The sequence below is a fragment of the Lipophrys pholis genome (genome assembly GCF_963383615.2).
Source record: "Lipophrys pholis genome assembly, chromosome: 10".
NCBI classification, from domain to species: domain Eukaryota; kingdom Metazoa; phylum Chordata; class Actinopteri; order Blenniiformes; family Blenniidae; genus Lipophrys; species Lipophrys pholis.
Genome location: NC_137640.1, coordinates 24,153,170 through 24,172,199, shown reverse-complemented (window position 1 = coordinate 24,172,199; position 19,030 = coordinate 24,153,170). Strand labels below are relative to the sequence as shown.

The following is a 19,030-nucleotide window of genomic DNA, read 5'->3' as shown; positions in this document are numbered from 1 at the left end:
CATTTGTAGATTTGGGATACAGCCAAGGTCATTCCCATCCCTTGCAAAGGCGTTTGACTCCTCATGAAGCATCTTTCTCGCAACCTCCTGCTGTTCTTCCTCAAGATGATCGAGGTTTACAGGTGGGTGCCACAGAGGTGGATCTGAGTTGCTGATCTGAGTGGTGGTGACCTGGCAGGCAGTCACTGCAGGCTGTGATTTGTCCAGAATATCAGCCTCCACAACATTTTCAACATGCTGGAGAATTCCTAGGGCTGTTTTACGTTGTATTGTAATGTCATGGTTGGTGTTGTTACCAACTGGAATGGTGACATAGGGCTTTGTTGGGTTCTGGATTTCAAACAAACCTGTCCCTGCATCCCACTGTGCAGACAGTTGGCTGTCCTCATCTGTCTCGAACAACACTAACCGGGTAGAGGCATCCATTTGGGACGGAATCCGACACTTCACCCACGACACTTGACCAGCTGGGAGTACAATATCCTTGGCACCTGTTCTTAAGCGTACCTGCTGCATGACTGACCTTGCTGTCTGAATAAAGCTGACGAGAGCTTCGGCTGTCTCATTTGGAACAGATATAGCCTTGCTAAGAAGGCTAGCAAGGACTGGCGTTAGCCTCTCTGGTTGTCCACAAATTAGCACTTCCAAAACATTAAAGCCAATCAATGGTCTATCTATGGGGTAGCTGCTGATGAGGAATGGGACACTAATGGACAGATTGGGGTCCAAATTCCCTGGTAAGTTCACTGTAATAGCTACCCACCCATCATATGGAATGAGACCACCATTTGCTGCAATAACTTTCAGTTCCTCCTCCCCTAAGATCTCTGAAACTGGGTGAGTACTGAGGTCAGGTACGTACTCATTTTTCCAGGCACGGCTAACTATACTGACTTGTGACCCAGAGTCGAGCAAAGAAGTGACTGCTAAGCCATTTAGATAACTCTGAACAAGGGCCTGTTTCCCAATCAAGCTAGCAATAGCTCCAGCTTTAGCCACACGTGGTGATTGGGGAGGGAGCTGAGATACTTGTTTGTAATGACTTTGTGTGCTTGCTATTACTGGGGTTGAGAGTGAGAAAGGGCGTGTTTTGTCATTTTTTTCACTTTCTGATTGGGACTTCTTTTCAGGCTCGGTCACTAGATGTCCCTCTCCAGTGGCCGGTTGGAGTTTCCCTGTCTCTTTGGTCGTTTTAGACAGCCTGCTGCACGGTGTCCGTCCTCCCCACATATGAAACAGTGCTTACAGTCTTGCCTGCCTTGTTCCACACAGCTTGGACAACCATAGGGTTTTCCACGTTGAGATTTGGTCCTACTTTCACTGTACTGGCGCCCATTGTGGGTTAGTTGTTGATTTTGTTTCTGGATGGTCTCAACCATTCTGGTAAGCTCCTCTACTTTGGTCGTAAGGTCTCTCAGGGGATCTGGTTTTGTTTGTTTTGACTTGGACTCAACACTCTCCGACCTGGTACTAGGTCCCTTTCCCAAATCAGGTTCGAGTTGTGCACTGTGCGCATTTGTTACAGTCTGTCGGCGGGAAGAGCCAAGTCTTTTCATTCTCTCATTTTCTTCACGGGTGATTTTCATCACATGACGAAGAATCATCTCATCAGTGATCCCACTGTCTGTCAACAAAGGTTTGAGCTCTCTCCGTATGTCCGTATGTTTGTGTCCAAAGCCTTGGTACACCGTGTGCAGGAAAACATCTTGTACTGTAGCTGCAGAGTATTTAATGTCAGTGTCAGTCAATCTTGAGGTCAATAGGATGCGCTGTTTTAAACCAATCAAGCGATAGAGAAATTGTTGTGGTGTCTCGTTCTCATCCTGTTTTGTACACATCAACTCTTGGAACAGCTCTGTGCTGTTTTTTTCTCTCAGGTGGGTCTGGAGAAATCCCTTGAGTTCAGTCACTGTCATGTCATCTTTGTTTATCAACATCTCCTTGAATATGCCCGGTCTTATGATTTTGAGCACACCACGGACAATCTCTGAGTCTGAAAAACCTTCTCTGATGCCATCATCAAGTTGCCTGCAAACATTGTTGTAGCTGATGTCTGAGGATTGATCACCTACCTGACCCCCTTGCACTTTGAACTCTCTCCGGGGAAGGTAACTGAGTTCCCTTAAGGACACCATCCCCTCACAAGCCGACTGAGAGGAGAGCTCCCCTGGTGGGTTTCTGCTTGGTTGACTTTGCAGAGATGAAGACGAGGGAGTATGGGTCTGTGGTGGCAAAGCCTGCGTTGGTATGTACTGTATGAGCGTCTTACTAAGCTCTTCGTAGCTAGCAAGAGCTTTAAGCAAATCAGCGTTCATTGTATCAGGTGCGTTTAACTTTTTGGTCTTAACTGAGTCTGAATCTGGTATCACAATATCCCTAGGTGATGCAGTACTGACTGAAATAGGAGGGTGGCGAATTCGACTGTGAGTGTCTGTGGTGATTTCAGGATGTGTTTGGATGATAACCGAACCATCAGGAAAATCAACCTGGTCACCAAGCTTGTAAACACTCTGCCCCGTGTGTAGCTCAGAATCACCCTTTCCAGTTAACACTAACATTTCGTCCTCCCGACATTTCACTACATCATCAATAGCATCTTTTAACATCAGCAACTGAACCATACCCTCGTCCTCTGTTTCCAGTAACCGCTTACTGTACATAAACGAGTTAATGTGATCGTAGCATCCCTCCTGGTCCTCCTCGACAAGCTCTGATTCGTCCTCATCCGACACTGGGTCCACCGCTCTGGCGACCCGAAGAAGCTCTTCAGCTGACAGGGTGAGCAGGCTCTTCCTAATGTCCCACACTAGGCTCTTCCTCTCACCACTCGACATGTTGGCTCCTCGTCTCCCTCACGGCTGGCGCAGTTCGGCTGGACAGGGCTGCTGGTTGGCGGCTGGATGATGCACTCCTCCCTCCTAGTTGCTGGTCAGCGTAGTCACAACTCGGCTCCCGATCCCATAGGTGGTGCCGAAGAATCCCGGACGAGCCCCCAAGAATCTGTAGCGGGTCCCGGCTAGGTCTCCGCTGGCAGATGTATAGATAACCCGTTGATGGGTGTTCACTGTAAATAATGAAAAAGTTGTAATGAAATCAGCGACGCAGGGACACAGCTGTTCATTTTCCATTCAACCGGAGTATCCTTTATTCACATCTTTATTTTAACACTATAACTGCATTTGTGAATTATTTTGTTTGCTTTGTATTGAAGCACAAGTTATATCCACACTTGGATAACATGAAGTAATGCATCCTTCATAGATCTGTCTTCAGACAGTAAATGTCTCCTGACATATTTTCTTAAACAATAACTTATCAAAAGTAGCATGAAACCAAAACACACATTTTCTCTTTAGATCACATTTTCTGTCTCTCATCAATCATGTCTTCACTTTCTTCCCTTAAACCTCTGTCTTCTCATCAAGAGTATTACTGTTATAACTACATTTTGCAAGAGTTCACTTTATACAACAGAATAAATTCCCTTTGCAGCTACAATGTATTACATTACCACAATCCGAACGCAACTATAATCATAAAGATGGCTGCCTCATAAATTGGCGCCAAAACCAATGCACTGAAGTGTACCTTTCGTCTGTTATTAACCTGTGCGCTGCCAAACGAGGCCCCAGCAGTAGCTCACCCTGATCTGAACGGCAACACCAACTTACTACCCCTTGAACACTGCGCCACACACAGAGAAATAACCCACAAATGTCGTGGAGCCGAAAGAAATAAACTAAAGAAAACAGTCGAATCGGACGGCGGCCGCCATTTCCTGAGGTGTATACAGACAGACTCAAATGCTTACATATTACCTACATTTAGCTTACAGAAAACACATCACCGCGGATTCATATTAACTTATTAACATTTGTAATAACACAGCGTGTGAGTAACCAACCTGTAAATAATGAAAAAGTTGTAATGAAATCAGCGACGCAGGGACACAGCTGTTCATTTTCCATTCAACCGGAGTATGAACCCAACTTGCTCGGCGGCTCGCCAAGGGTCCCCGAGTGACGCTGCTGGAGGGTGCTGCCACCCAGTGTCCATTTGGTGGTACAGCATGTCAATTGTGTTGCTGTCTTGCAGGCTGATTATTTTCCTTCTATTGAAGATGTATTTAATTGTTTTAGACAGTAATAATAAACAAAACACATTTTGTGAGTATCACACATGCATTTTGAAAACTACAGCAAACATGCGAAGTCCAGACGCAAGTGTTCGATCTCAACTCAAAATGCCGACTGGCTTCACAAGAACTTATTTTTTTATTGGACGTGTTAAGTTAAACCATGGCACATTTTTTCTTTTCTGCCGTGTTGGATTGTGATGGACTCGTCAGTGGTTCCGGTTTGATCAGCTGTTCATGGAAGCAGGAATGCCCCCTACACAAACTACATTGTGTTTTGCGCAACAGAGCCACGCTAAAATAAAAGCCTCAGTATAAAGTGTTAAAATATACAATAATCCCAAGATACAGCAGCAATGAACACCGGGAATAGAAAGATAAACAGACGCATGTTAAATTAATATGTTTTATTATGTTTTTCCATTGTTTTAATTGCTTAAAATGAACATGCAGCTCAGAATGGTCCATTTAAATCTATTTTTTTTATGTGAAGTACTTTTTACTGAATACACTCCCGCCAAACTTTTAATGGACAAAGAGAACGTGAAGTTAGTTTTCTTAATGCGTTGAGCGAGTTACTGTCAATCTTTTCTTTGTTGATATCAGGTGAAAGACCTTCTGAGATCCAGACCAGCTATAACCTTTGTAATCCCCTTTCAAAATAAAGGCTTTTAATGTACTGCACCTAATCTCCACTACTTAACAGTACCTTAGCATTTTTTTTTTCAGTGTTCTTTCTTGAGATATAAGAGGTGTGTGTTACTTTTTTGTCCCGTGTTCAGATGCTCAGCGGGCCCTGGAGCTGCTCCAGCAGTACCGAGCCAAACTGGACCAGAGGCAGCAAAACCAGAACCGGACCAAACAGGGTGCTGGTGAGGAGGACCGGCAGCTTCAGCAGTCTCTGGACAGGGTCATCAGTGTCTTCCAGAGTCAGCTCTTCACCGCTCTTCTTGGTGAGAACCTCTGCGAAATGTAATCTGCTGTGGAACTTTCTCTGGATTGTATCACGTTTTAAGTTTTAAGACATTTTACTGCTTGTATATGCACATTTCCTTAGAATTCTCACCAGAGACGTGTGTGCATTTCCATTAGTATATATGCAGTCACCTGAGCTTGATAAGTAGGTCATTACGCAACTAAATATTAATAAATTAAAATCAAAAACCAATAATATTACCAACATGTACAAAGGCTATAAAAGTACATCACACACATAAATAAGAAATTACAGATACAACACAGCCAGAGCAAAAAGCAGAGGAGTAACCATGCATATGGGAAAGTGCTTCCTCCACAGTGTTACAGCACACTCCCTGTTTAATTCTGGGCTTTAAGACTATCTGGAGTTTGCATCTTCTCCCTGTGCATGCTGGGTTTACTCCAAAACAGCCGTGGAGCTGAAGTTAATTAGTGGTTTTAAAATGTCCTGCTGCATTTGTGATGGACTAGTGATCTGTGCAAGGGTTATTCTGCCGTCACCCACAGTCACGCCCATGTCCCAAAGAGACCCTAAGTTAGACATAGCAGTGTGGAAGAAGGATGATAATATTTTAAACCCAAATTAAAGGTATAATTAGAAATAATCACACTATTATTGCCTGTGTGATATCTAGATATAGACACTATGCAGTAAATATTTACATAGTTGTTGGTCTGTGTGGTTTTTTAACTGAATTTAAAAGGTATAAAAACCATAAATGTAATATGTTGTCTTCAAATAAGATTTTAAGGTTTGAGGGGGAGCTTTTTGATTTGAGGTGGTTATAGTCACAATATCTGCATGATTTTATCACAAGGTGACCCGAAGATTGATATCAGAGCATTCAGATGTACTTCTGATGTAGAGCAGAGCAGTACCCAGAGCAGAAAACACACTTTCCTTGTCGCCAGCTGTGGGCGTTTTTCTAAATATGTTCATGACAGCAAACTGGTTCTTAGTCCCTGCTCCCGCCTGCTTTGTGCCCCACCCATACTTCTACCCTTGTTTTGTGTGCATGCTTGTGTGTGCATGTATGTCCTGTTCACTAAATGTGAGCCAGAGTTCCTGTTTTTCATGTGACTTTGACCTTTAACCGAGCTGTCGCTGTCATTACAAAGTGATGAAACAGCACAGTTACTTCATTTGATATACAGGTAAGTATTTTCTACTATTATTGATTACATGTGATGAGTATCTGTGCATGCTCGCCTGTAATTGCAGGTAGCAAATCCATCAGGGATGACCAGTTTTATGGTCATTTTCTTTTAACCCTTTGAATAATGTTCTTTATCTCCTCACTTTCACTTTCGTTCATTTCATTCATCACTTCCAAGCGATTTCACAACTGTGTGTATGAGTGATAGCAGAAGTACATTTCAGTGCGGTTTGTACAATTGGGGAAATAAAAACCTCAGATTATGACAGTTACATATGTATTTGTTAATGTGTGTATGTCTGAACATTCATGTGAAACTGGACCAGACATTACATGGAAAAGCCAATAACCATAGTGGCAGTACCTCTGTCTCTCCACTAGAGGTCCATGTTGTATTATATGTGTTTAAGGTCCAGTTTGTACTTTTTATAACGAATATATTTCATTGATGACATGACTGTGATATTTAAACAACGTTACACATATTAACATTCTTATTTATCAGTAAACCAGTTTTATACTTTTCAATTAGTTATTTGTTGAGTCAGTGCTTTAAAGATGTGAGGAACGTTGTTTAATCAAGTATGAAGTGACAATTTTAGTCTTTATTGAGAAAAAACTAACAAAAAGAAAAGAAAAACATTTAAAGGGACACATTTTTGAACCACACAACATTTCAGATTTTACTACTATGCAATAATATTACAATTTTTATTTTATCAGCATCATTTGCATTTGAATTGAGTCACCTTTACTGTTTCATCTTATGAAAGAAAATTACTTAGTTCAGTTATTCCCTTGAATGCTTTTTAAAAGGAACAATGAGATGCCTGGGACATGCACTGAGGAGAGATGGTAAATATGACGAAGGATGTTGGCGTTTCCCAGCAAGAAGAAAACAATCATGGTCGTAGTAGTCGGTGTAGCAGTAGGGGACAGAATAAAATGGAGACTGATGATCCACCATGGCAACCGTTGAAGGAAAGATGACGGAGATTCTGTACTCATCCTGTCAATCATACATAAATTATTTGCAAATGTACTAAAAGCTATCTTCTCTCCAGATATCCAGGAGTACTACGAGTTGACCCTCCTTGCAGACAGCAAGTGTTCCGACGGCCAGGCCAGTGAACCTGGTAAAGGACCGACCTCCCTCAGCCTGTCAGCAGAACCAGTGTCTCAGCCACAGCCGTCCACAGATCCCCGGAGTCCCCAAACTTCGGATGAACCTCCGCACAAACCACTGGCCCCCAAACCCAGATCAATCAAGTACCCTGCCCCCGCCCCTCCAGTCGCATCAGGAAGTCCTGCAACAAATGTGTCCTCCTCTACAACACCGTCCAGTACACCTGAGTCCCAGACAACCAGGGTTAAATACCGAGCTCCTCTTCCTCCCGTCCAGCTTGGAGGCTCCGCATCAGCGTCACCAAATGCTTCCAAACCCTCTTCTCCTGGTGATGTAGTGAATAGTGTCAACTCGCCCTCTGGCTCTATGAAAACATCTCCTGGAGTATTCCTGAATGGAACGCAGCCAAATCTTACTCCCACATCCTCTTTAGAGAGAAGAACTCCACAAACCCTCCTCGTTACACCGGACCGCAACCTGGTGACGGTCTCAGCGCTCGTCTCCAGCACCATCCAAGGATTTGTTCCTCCCACCACTCCAGACAAACTTACTCCAACCAGCACCAGTCCCTGCACAGAGCTCGGTGGCGGCAATGGCACCGACGCAGCCATCATCTCTGCAACTCCGATAGTCAGCAAAGACCCAGGATCAGGCGGAATCACCACCAGCCCGAGTCTAATCAGTCCCACTCAGGGAAAATTTTCCTTCAACATCCGAAGCCCGACAAGTCCCACGGGACAGCTCTTTAAAGAAGCCCAACTCAGGTATGTCCGGTGATGTGCAGTTCACCCAAGATTAGAGCTTAATGATACTTGCTTGTTACTTCGTTAAAAAGTAAGACGTTAATGATAATTATCTCTCTTTAGTAAACTTGTAATACACATAAAACTGTATTACTGTGTGGCTGGAGTGCTGGTTAGGCTGATGTTTTAAAATGGCTGCTAATGTGTCACAGGTATCACCTACACTGTGGATGGAGGCTGATGTTGTTACTTACAGTGAGCTGGTTGCATTTAGGTTTAATGAACTGATCTGACTTTCGTTTACAATAACTGAGCACAACACAGACAAACACCTCTCCCTCTACGATCCTGCACAACAAAAGTGGTCACCATAACCTCACTATTTAAGAAGTTACTGGACCATTTCTTCCAAATGTAATGGAATGAAGGCGCATGTCAGTGGACTTACAGTAACTTGTTACTTCACATCCACACTGGTTGTGTCTAAAACCTTCTCATTTCATTTAGTGCAACTGTTTTGACAACAAGTACATAAAGCCAGCTGGATAATAATCATTGGACTGAAGTATGACTGTGTTTTAGAGTATAGGATTAGAAAATTCTCCTTTTTGGCAGTGTCTTGGTTTATTGAATGAACACGTTTAAGAAAAGGCCTCCAGATAAAACACAACAAAGACATTTTTTGTCATCTCATCTTATCTTTTTCAAATACCAATGGCTTTGGACCTACAACTTAATGCAATTGAGTTTCTAAGGCAGCTTTCATCTGTGTTTATGTCTACATTTGTTTTAGATTAGCCATCATACTGGATCAGTGAAGTACCATATTTATGCCATCAGAATGTATGTTTATATAATTTTAGAGTAAAAATGGTTACACATATGATTAGTGTTTTTTGGGTTCAAGGATTTCAGAGTTTAGAAGAATGATCCCTCCATCAGAGATAATTAAACACTCAATTAACCACAACTAATGTGATTCTTCTAAATTAAATGATTATTAACTTTATTTTTTTCTTCTGAACTCCACCCGACCCTGAGAGACCAGCAGGTGGAGTTCACCATCATAGTCATATTATTACCACATGAATGCATGTTCTTCATCACAGCAGAAAGGAGTAAAGTCTCAAAAATGTTCAATCTCACCTACCGTCGCTATGAGGAAGTCAGGTGATGCAGTGGTTTACTCACATACTTGCATTTTCCTTTCTTTCCAGAACCAGTTCATGAAAGTTACACTTTTGAAAATGGTTTGCCCTTTGATTGTTTCTTCAGCCACACTCTCGCTCCCTTCTTGCTGCAGAAAAACAAATGAGCGTGTTCGCAATTTCAATATTCAGACTTTTTGATCACCTTATTGTGACAAATGTCATTTGAACATATATTTTCTATTAGGTAAATTCAATAATATTCCTGCTATTTACAGAATGTTTACTATAATAAACAAACAAACAAACAAATAAATAAATAAATAAATGTTCTCTTCAACGACACTATTTTTACTTGTATTGTCGTATTTGCGTAGTTTCATCTCAAGTTAATTGTTTCAGCTATTTTTTTTTTTAAATATATATAGTTCTAGATATGAAACTATGTCACATTGGTTAAGTGACAGCTTGTGAAACACTGAGTGGTGCTTTTATACATTTGTGTATAGAGAGAAATTAAATATAACTGACAGTTTTTGGAGAGTTCACCTTCATACAACCTCCGTTCCCTGATCTGTTCCCAGTCCAACCAGCCCCGAGCCCTTAAAAGTCACCTCCACTAGCCCCGGCCATGGCCCAGCCCGCCTAAGGCCACCGACAAGCCCACTGACCCCCAACAAGGTAAGACATGTCTTGTTGTTTTGTGATAGTGCCTGAGGAAAGCGGTGGGAAATATCTCTGCTGTTAATAGCAGTGTGAGATACAGGTTGTTGGTTGGTCACGTTGGTCTCAAGCAGGGGTGCAAGGGCTTTTACCTCAGAACAAACTACTATAAATGGAGAATGTTTGGTGTTTTTTGATAGGCTGGTGAGCTTGTGATTGATCATGCATCATATAATTTCCTATTTTTGATGCCTAAATGATGCAATGGCGGCAATTCTGATTTAATTTGATTGCCGAAGCTTCACCATTGTCTGATCATTTATATCAAGCAACTGCTACTGTTTCAATAAGGCGTTTGAAGAAGCAAGACATATTGGTAGTTTAACAGTTCATCCAAACAGAATCATCTGTATCAAGAGGATAGACGACACCCAAACACAAAATCCTAGCACATCATTCTCGTGGTGGTTTACCAGCCTGCTAACGTTGTGTAACAGCGTCACAATCTTCAACCAGCTACCAACCACGTGGGTATTTTGATCAAGTGTTCAATGAGGTTGAAGTCAGGACTGCTGAGTTGCTGATATTTCATTCATCTTCTCTACTCACACATTTTGGAGCTTGTTTCTGATAAAAATGCGCATTTTGGAGTAAAGAGTTTGGTCTCTGACTTTGGAGCTACGGGATTGATACTGGTTGAATTTCGTGACAGTATCTGTCTGCATTGAGATCGCATGGGATGATTTTCAGCCCTGCTATTCCAGCAATCAGCAGAGCTTTTTCGTCTTCACACTGGCCCTTTAATGAAAAGGTTGTTAGCAGAACTGAATATAACATCTACACATTCACCTCTACTGCTCATCCAAACAATGCACGGGCCTTACAATTTAAAAAGGGAAGATGCTTCCGTTAAGAAGCAAAAAAACAAAAAAGATAAACAGCTACCAAATATCGCTGTTATTTCTCTTTGTGATTTGTAGCAATACTATTTTAACCTGCATATGTCAGATATGATTTTGAAAAAAAAAAAAAAGGCACCCAGTGGTGCTTCAAGATATTTCAGGTCAAATTTTATTTCAACTTCAAAAAAGGCACACAACAGATTAATGTCACACAAAGGAGATATGCCTGCGCTGACTCCTTCAGGAATCACCTGTGGTTCTGTAGAAGATCCATATATAGTCAACACAAATAAGTATATGTCTCTTTTTTTGACACTTTTCCGTATGCAGTGGGTGAGGAAAGCTTGCGTGAGATGTAGTTTTGGGATTCTCCCTAAAGAGTTTTTTTGACAGTTGCTTCAAATTGTCTGCACAATAAGACGGGTTCACTTTGCTAATGCAAACATCAGATAAACACTGCTACATGTCACAGTGATACTTTAAGCATAGGACTGGAGATTGGATGTGACATTAGCACAGATCATGCACTGTCTTATGGAAAAAAAAAAAAAAAAGAAGCTTTGATACTGGGTAAAACAGGCCAACTCTTTAGTGAGTACTGAAGCTGATGGTTGGACGTTTTGTGTCAATTAGATGGAGACTTTTAGTCAAAGCTGTTTGAGCACTGGCTTGCATTGCATTATGTAATTTGAGGAAGGGAATCAATTTAGTTCAGTCACATTCTGCTGCTCGGGAGCGACTCCAAAGTGAATCCATGGAGCCTAAGCACCTGAAGTGGTCTCACTGAGCTTGTTAAGATTTCAATCGAAGTGAATTCTGTTTTCTTTTGGACTGCAGATTTGTTGGGCTGTTAAAAGTGTTAATTGCAATGATTGTTTTTTTTTTTTTTTTTCAGTTTCCAGTATATCAGATATAGTTTGCTTATTTTTTTTTTATTACTTCCTCAAGAAGCACTCATGCTCTGCCCTGCATGCTGTGTTTTTGCATTTAGTTACTTTTAATCAGGCATTTTTCAAGTCAGTTAAATGATTAAATGAATAGTAAAGTATTTAGTCGCCGTATGAGACATTAAAAACTATAATGATGCTCATTACTATGATCTATTGATAAAAACATGCTGACAACTCCCCAACACTACTATTTCTTCTTCTTCTACTACTCTCCATCAGAGAGTAATCAATCAATCAATCAATTGCATGTTCGATTCCCAATTTGATAATGTAGAAGTGTCCGTGAGTAAGACTGAACCCTATTTCTCCCAATGGATGGACTAAAGTGCCTTGCATGGCAGCTGCCTGTGTGAATGGGTGAATGTGATTAACAATGAAAAGTGCTTTGGGGTCTGCTCAAGCGGTGGAAAAGAACAAAATACGTATCGTATATCATATAAAAAAAAGTTACACCGTTACAAAAAACAGCAAGAATGAAAATAGGCATGCTAAGATTAGAAACATATATCACAATCATTCTTCAAAAAGAATGGTCTTTTAAGGTGATTGTCACAGGCAGACTGGGGTATGTTCAAGTTGTTGTCACACTTCTTTTTAGTTTTGCAGTTGGGACTGTCAGCAATACAAGAAAGTATCAGGACCTATCGAGTAATGATTGTAAAGCAACATATTGGCCGGAGTGTTGCAAACTGGAAAATGAGGAGAAATTGTCTGTCTGCATACTGGATGGTGTTATCTGATGTGCATATGCAATGATACCCAGCTTTCTTATTCCTCTTCCTGCTACAGGTTTTATTCTTGTACACAAGGAACGATCCCTGTAAATATTTCAGACTGACTTTGAATATGAATTGAAATCCCATCGCTGTGGGATGCTCTGGGTTGCACGTGGAGCTCAGACTTCACTAATACACAGCCAAAGTTGAAAGTAGAGCATGTATTGCTATACTGCTGTTACTGTTCACTCAGTCTAACCCCCACTCCTGCCAAACAGAGACCTGACCTGATAAAACAGCAGAGTAGAGTGTGTGTTGGGTGTGTGTGTGTGTGTGTGTGTGTGTGTGTGTGTGTGTGTGTGTGTGTGTGTGTGTGTGTGTGTGTGTGTGTGTGTGTGTGTGTGTGTGTGTGTGTGTGTGTGTGTGTGTGTGTGTGTGTAGTATACAACTGTGCATGTGTGTATGTGTGTGTGTCTGTATGTGTGAGTGTTTGCCTGTGCATCCATGTGTATGCATCTCTGCGCCTGTCTGTAGACGTTTGCCTTTTTTTTCTTGTGTGTGTGTGTGCGTGTGTGAGCTGAGCGTGTTCTGTGTGTGTGCGTAGACGATATATATTCTGAGCCATGCACTCTCCGAGGTCAAAATGTGGCTACCAGCTGCCGTAAAACCAAGACAGCAGCTGGAAAACAAGAGGGAGGGTGGAGGTGCAGCGGGACCGCTGCCATGTTTCTGAGTCGGCCTCTGCTTTAGCGAAGAGGTCCATTCTGGCTGCTCCGATGAAAGGACAGGTGGAGATGACATGATAAAGGGAGGAGAGAGATTGAGCATGAAAGAAAGAGGGGAGAAGGCGCAGGCAGAGACCGCCAGGCGGCAGAGAGATGCCACCAACAGCAACAAGCGACTGAGCGGAGGAACTGGAAAGTTGCCTCGGAAGATTCTTTGATGAAAGTTGGGCGGTTGGACCGATGAGGATGGACTGCATCTGTATCCTCACTACGAAGGTGAGGCACAAGAGCGGAGCGAGCGCGGCAGTGAGGCTGAATCAAATCAGGACTCGACAGAATGGGACGCTCCTGTTTGGTCATACATCATCAGATCATGTTTACCTCCTGAATTGAGCTGTTTTTTGGTTGTTTTTTTTTTGTTATTGAACCCATTCATTTAATCTTCATTATAATCTCTTTAAATGTCAGTTGTTGCATTTTGTACAACTCCATTATTGCCGTCATCTATGTTGTTGTGACTGTAACCTGTCGTCGACATAGCACATGGTTGTCATGCGGAGCACCTCGGTCAGCATTTCTACTTCTAAATGAAGCTCTAAACAGCACTGATCTGGTAGATGTCTGAAAACTAATAAGCGCATGTACGTAATCTGCTGAATGCAGTGGGTAACAGGTTGCTCATTCCACAGTTTGCTCGTTGTAATTTGCAGTGAACAAACTCGAAGGTGACATGCTCTAGTCAAGCTGCTCTAATGGGAATGCCGAGCTGTTGGTCTCTCAACATGTGACATCCAGAGAGAGACAGGAAACTGGGTTGATAGGACACACACTTCAAAAGACTTGACTGACGGGCTGTGTAGGTAGAGGACTGATGCACTGCTTGACTGACTGCCTGCTTTTAAAAGCCGGAAGAGAGACGTTGGCTGGCAGAGAAAGGCTGTATACCTACCACAGGTATCTATCAGTGATAGTAAGAATGTGCAATAAATGTAAAACACTGTTTTCTTGCTGACCTGGACTTCATCACGTCACACTTTGAACAATCATGGAGCACTTTTCACAACATAAAGTTACGCTCTCCTCCTGCAATAAGACTGTTTAATGCCTCCTGAACTCACTCACTCATAATCATCATTTTTATCGCTTGATCAACTTTATATATTCCATTTTAACTGTAATTTCACGTAGATTTGAACCGACGATTTAGCATTTTCTTAACTTATTTAACATATTTCATTCATGAAATAGGGCTGTATGAATGGAAGTGTGATTGATGTTTTCTTTTGATGGGCTGCGGCACAGTGGAGTTTCACCTTTGCGAAGTGTTGTCTGGGAGCGATTCCTGGTTCTGCAGTTTGTACATGCGAGAGAGAAAAGTCTGGCTCACTATATTCCTGTAAAAAGAATGCAAGCTGCTGTTTGAGTTCCACTTGTACAACTGCCTCAATACTAATCCCAGTCAAGAAGTATACGTATGTTCAGATTTTGACACGAGAATGAGAAATATTTAGTTTGCAGGAGAATTTGCGTTATGTTCTTTCTCTACCAAATGTCTATAGTAGATAATAACCGGTTAGTTTTCCAGATTTATTGGATTTGATAAGAGTCTTGCATCTGAGGTCCCTCCTACGTAGCACCGTGACAGTGGCATTGCAATATTTGGTTTGAGTGTAATATATTTCAATACCTGCTTGGGAAACAGTGATACCAATCACATTTATATAACAGTTACACTGGTGATAGTGCTGACAGAGCAATAGTAAGTAGTTTTTCTTAGGTTGGTTATAAACACTACTGAAGGAAACTCTGCCATTGCCACTGTTGTTTATGTTTCTGTCAGGTAACTTAGCCCATTAACCCATTAGCCCACAGTTCAGCCTGTGAGAAACCAGGATTATACATTAACACTTCAAACTGATATTTTATATCTTTTATACATATTATAATAGGAAAATAATAGCACTACTCAACAAAGTTATATCCACTGGATGCTTTAATGGTTGCCAGGATAAAAACCAGGGACTCTAAGGAGGCTTATATAAAGGACATTTCTCCGTCTGATCTGACCTGAAGAGTTCAGACGTTTCCAAGAACCTCTCACGATGCAACAATTGGAGCCTTAAGAAAGAGGGCGCATCTTCATTTACGACAGAGCGATCTGATAAAGGATAGAAAGTGTTAGTGCACACATGCTCCCAGATACAAATAAGTCTGCAGTCTTTTGGCAGATTTACAAACAGACAGCAGGGATTCCATCTCACATTTATCTGGTTAAACTTGTTGATCTCATTAAGGTAATGGCTTAAAGTAACAGAGGGTGTTCCCTCTGCTCTGAACTGCTGGATTACCACAAGGGAAGGTATCAATGCGTCGGTTTTTATTCTGCTTGAATGACTTCTTTTTTTTTTTTTCTTCTTCTTCTTCTTCTTAACAATGAAAACATGACTTTCTCGAGTTTGTATGAGCTACAGTAGTTAATCCTATTATGCCGCACCAGCGACTCCGAGAAATTGCAGCTTACCGGGACTTTTAAAAATCAAAATGAATGTCAAAAATAAAGGGAGCAGTAGAAATATCTACACATGGAAATGAAAACAATAATACGGTTCTGGATTATCTTGTGATAGTAGATGTGTGTAAATATGCACACTTGGGAGGACTTGTTGTGACTGGGTTTTCTACTCTCTATCAATATTTTCCTCTCTATCTAGCCCAATCCTCTTTACTTCTCTGGTATATCCAGTCTTAAGTCCCACCCTGATTTTATCAGTTGGGCAATTGTTGTTTGGTCTTACTCAGTGTCACTGGCCTCCTGTGCACCAAGAGAGCAAGAGTCTCCTCTAAGAGGCTTACCTTAGGCTGCTAATAGACTTTACAGAGGTGGAGCTATTTTAAGATGGACAAAGAGGAGGAAAGGGAGAGAAAGAAAAAAAAAAAAAAAAAAAAACTATGACAGAGACGCACAAAGGGAAGGGAGAGAGAGCAAATCAGGCGCTGCAAGAGCACGTTGGGTCATTGCATACCTGCTTTTCGGTGAGCCGTTTTTACTCGCCGTTGCCAGAGAACTCCATGCCACATCATTCCGCCGACCCAGCCGTCTATGCAAGCGTCCAGCTGGCATTGTGATGTAACTGTGAGGACGGGTCACGGCTGACAAATTAATCAACGGAGGAGACATGAGAGGAGGGAAGAAGACGGAGTGCAATCCTCAAGCAGCTGTAGGCCAAACGGGCACAAAGACACGCCTCTGCAGCAGGATTCCCACAAGCAGTGGAGGGTAACCTGCTGTCACAGGTCGACTCACTTCACTTTTGAACTTGGATCTGCCAGATCCACACTTGTTGCAAAGAACTGGGATAAGCGAGCGGGTCTCTGGATTACCTTGCATATAGTGGAGCTCGCTGTTCTACCTGGCTACATGTGGAAATGGACGACTGCAGCTCTCCATCTGCAATCGATGTAACGTATATTCATTCATATTACATGCAGTTTGAAGACTCCTTTTCTTTATTCACATGTTGCAAGTCCACTCAGAAGAAATTTGGATTAAAATGATGTAATCTACACCAGGAGGTAACACGCCCCTGGTTTAACATTTTGTTATTTTTGTCTTTTAACAGCACAGCATATTTAAATTTTAAAGCCTGTCTTAAATCAAACACAGGAGAGTGTTTGCTCTGTAAATATGCATGTGCTGTATGAGGCACATTTCCTATTATCCTGAAAAAAAAAAAAAACTAATACCCCAACACACACACACAGACACACATTTTAAACCTGTTTTAATTTATTTATTTTTTTAAAAGTAAAATACTGTTTAATGTCTACGTATTTCTTTCCGTATGCCTACATAGTAGAGTCCTGTTGCAGAAGTGCACAGAGGCACTGAGGCTGGCAGACAACCAAGGGGGAACTAAGTAATTAAGAGGAATTAGTCTCGGGCCACAGGTTAACTCTTTGACATTAATGATAGCTGCTCGCAACGGCTACGGCTACGGCGATCCCAGCAATGGCTTCCCTGTCCAACTTCATCTCTCGCAGTCTTCACAGTTAACAGCTAAACTGATTCCTAAAGAACAATATCTGTAGATTTACCCTTCAGTGAGGGACATTATGTTGGTTGTGGCACTTTTTTTTGATAAAAGAAACAATAGAGAAATCACTGGCAGTAGATAGATAGACCTCAAGACTTGCTGCATCAATCTCTGGCTAAACTAAGTGAGCCGATGCATTCAGTGACCACACTGCGCTTAATGTTAATCAGACCATCATGTGTCTGGAGAAGCAGATTAAACTGTAGAATATTGTTGTGTTTAATCATCTGATGTGCTTGCACTAAGACTTTTCACAGCATTTCTTTTATGTTCGGGTCAGGACATTGACTTGGCCATCGGCGCAAAACATTGACTTTACTCCTCTGTAAACATACTTTGCTTTTTCAGTATTTTTACCTAGCTGCATTACCCACATTCGCTGGAAACGGGAAATAATTCCCTTGAGCATTTACCAAATTCTATAAAGACACCTTTGCTCCATCACTGATGGTGCACTGTTCTGGCCAAAATGCAAAATCATGATTCTTTCATGATATTTGTGGCATAATTAATTGATTGCAGTAACGCTTTGACTTGTTCATTTCGTATCACATAAATTGCAGAATAACTGTTAAACCTGTGAAGTGAGGCTTTTTGCATTTTAAAGTAAGAAGTCTTTTGAAATAGCTGAACAGTGTATTTCTCTACACACTGAAGAGGAAAACAGGCAGCATGTTTAAACGCAGCCGACAGTGACAGTGATGGCTAATGAACATGAAGAACTCCTTGAATGAGGAATCAAACGTACATCGATGGCCTACTGAAGGATTTGAGTTCAGCAGTCCATTTGAAATTGAGTTCATCTTATTTCAAATTAATAGTTAATAAGAAATAGAACGGGCACTCAGTAGAGTACAAACCTTCCCCAACGCCACATTTGTCACCATGGAAAACAATGAGTACAAGGTTATTCACATTTTACAATTTCTGTGTGACCCTCCCTGACCTTTGACCCCCAACCAGGGTAATGATGTCACAATGTGGCATATCAGAGGATAGAGGATTAAAAACTGACCGCCTTATGATGAAAATACGTCTTTGACCTTTCCGTGACCGAGGCCTTGACCTTTGACCAAATTGTTTCTTTTTTCTTTTTTTTCTTTTTGCCGTGGTGTTCTGTGCCACCAGTGGGTTCCCTGCAGACATGAGACAATCAGCTTTTACTTGCAGACACATTTGATTAAGTTCTTTTTAACCTTGCACACATAGAGGTTTTCACTGTGTCCACTGTTAGGATTATGGTGCTCCTTGCTGCTCAGACAGAGCTGCTTCATGCAGGAGATGCCCCCTCTTCCTGGCATTACTGCTTATCATCAAACATTATTTAAAAAAAATAATAATTCTGATGTACTTTCTATTACCATTGACCGATGCGAGAACGGACTTCAGCTGTTTATCTGTTCATATATTTGCATTTCATTGTCAATAATTTCTAGAAGCAGTCTTTTTGACCATGAATGATAGAACTTTAGAGGCGTATTTGTTATTTTTTACAGTCTGATGACCATCAGCGATTTTTTGTCATACATCTCTATTGTTAAGGTCACATGCTTCTACAGACATATTGTGAAGAAGCGACTTGAAGTTTGTTCTTTAGGCTGCATTTTCCTATACTTTTGAGATCCTTAATGTGTTTAATTTGGATACATTTTGAGTTTGAAAACTTTTTATAGAGTTAGAAACGTACTGAACA

The 19,030-nt window shown here is 41.5% G+C and overlaps 1 protein-coding gene across 1 annotated transcript in view; it reads left to right on the top strand.

Moving 5' to 3' along the window:
• Positions 1–19,030, top strand: part of LOC308115553 (disks large homolog 4-like) — a 127,729-nt gene that overhangs the window by 5,616 nt on the left and 103,083 nt on the right. The window contains exons 2-4 of the mRNA XM_080473111.1: positions 4,918–5,088; positions 7,335–8,160; positions 9,872–9,968. Coding sequence (XP_080329237.1) covers positions 4,918–5,088; positions 7,335–8,160; positions 9,872–9,968 — 1,094 coding nt within the window. The remainder of the gene's footprint in view (positions 1–4,917; positions 5,089–7,334; positions 8,161–9,871; positions 9,969–19,030) is intronic.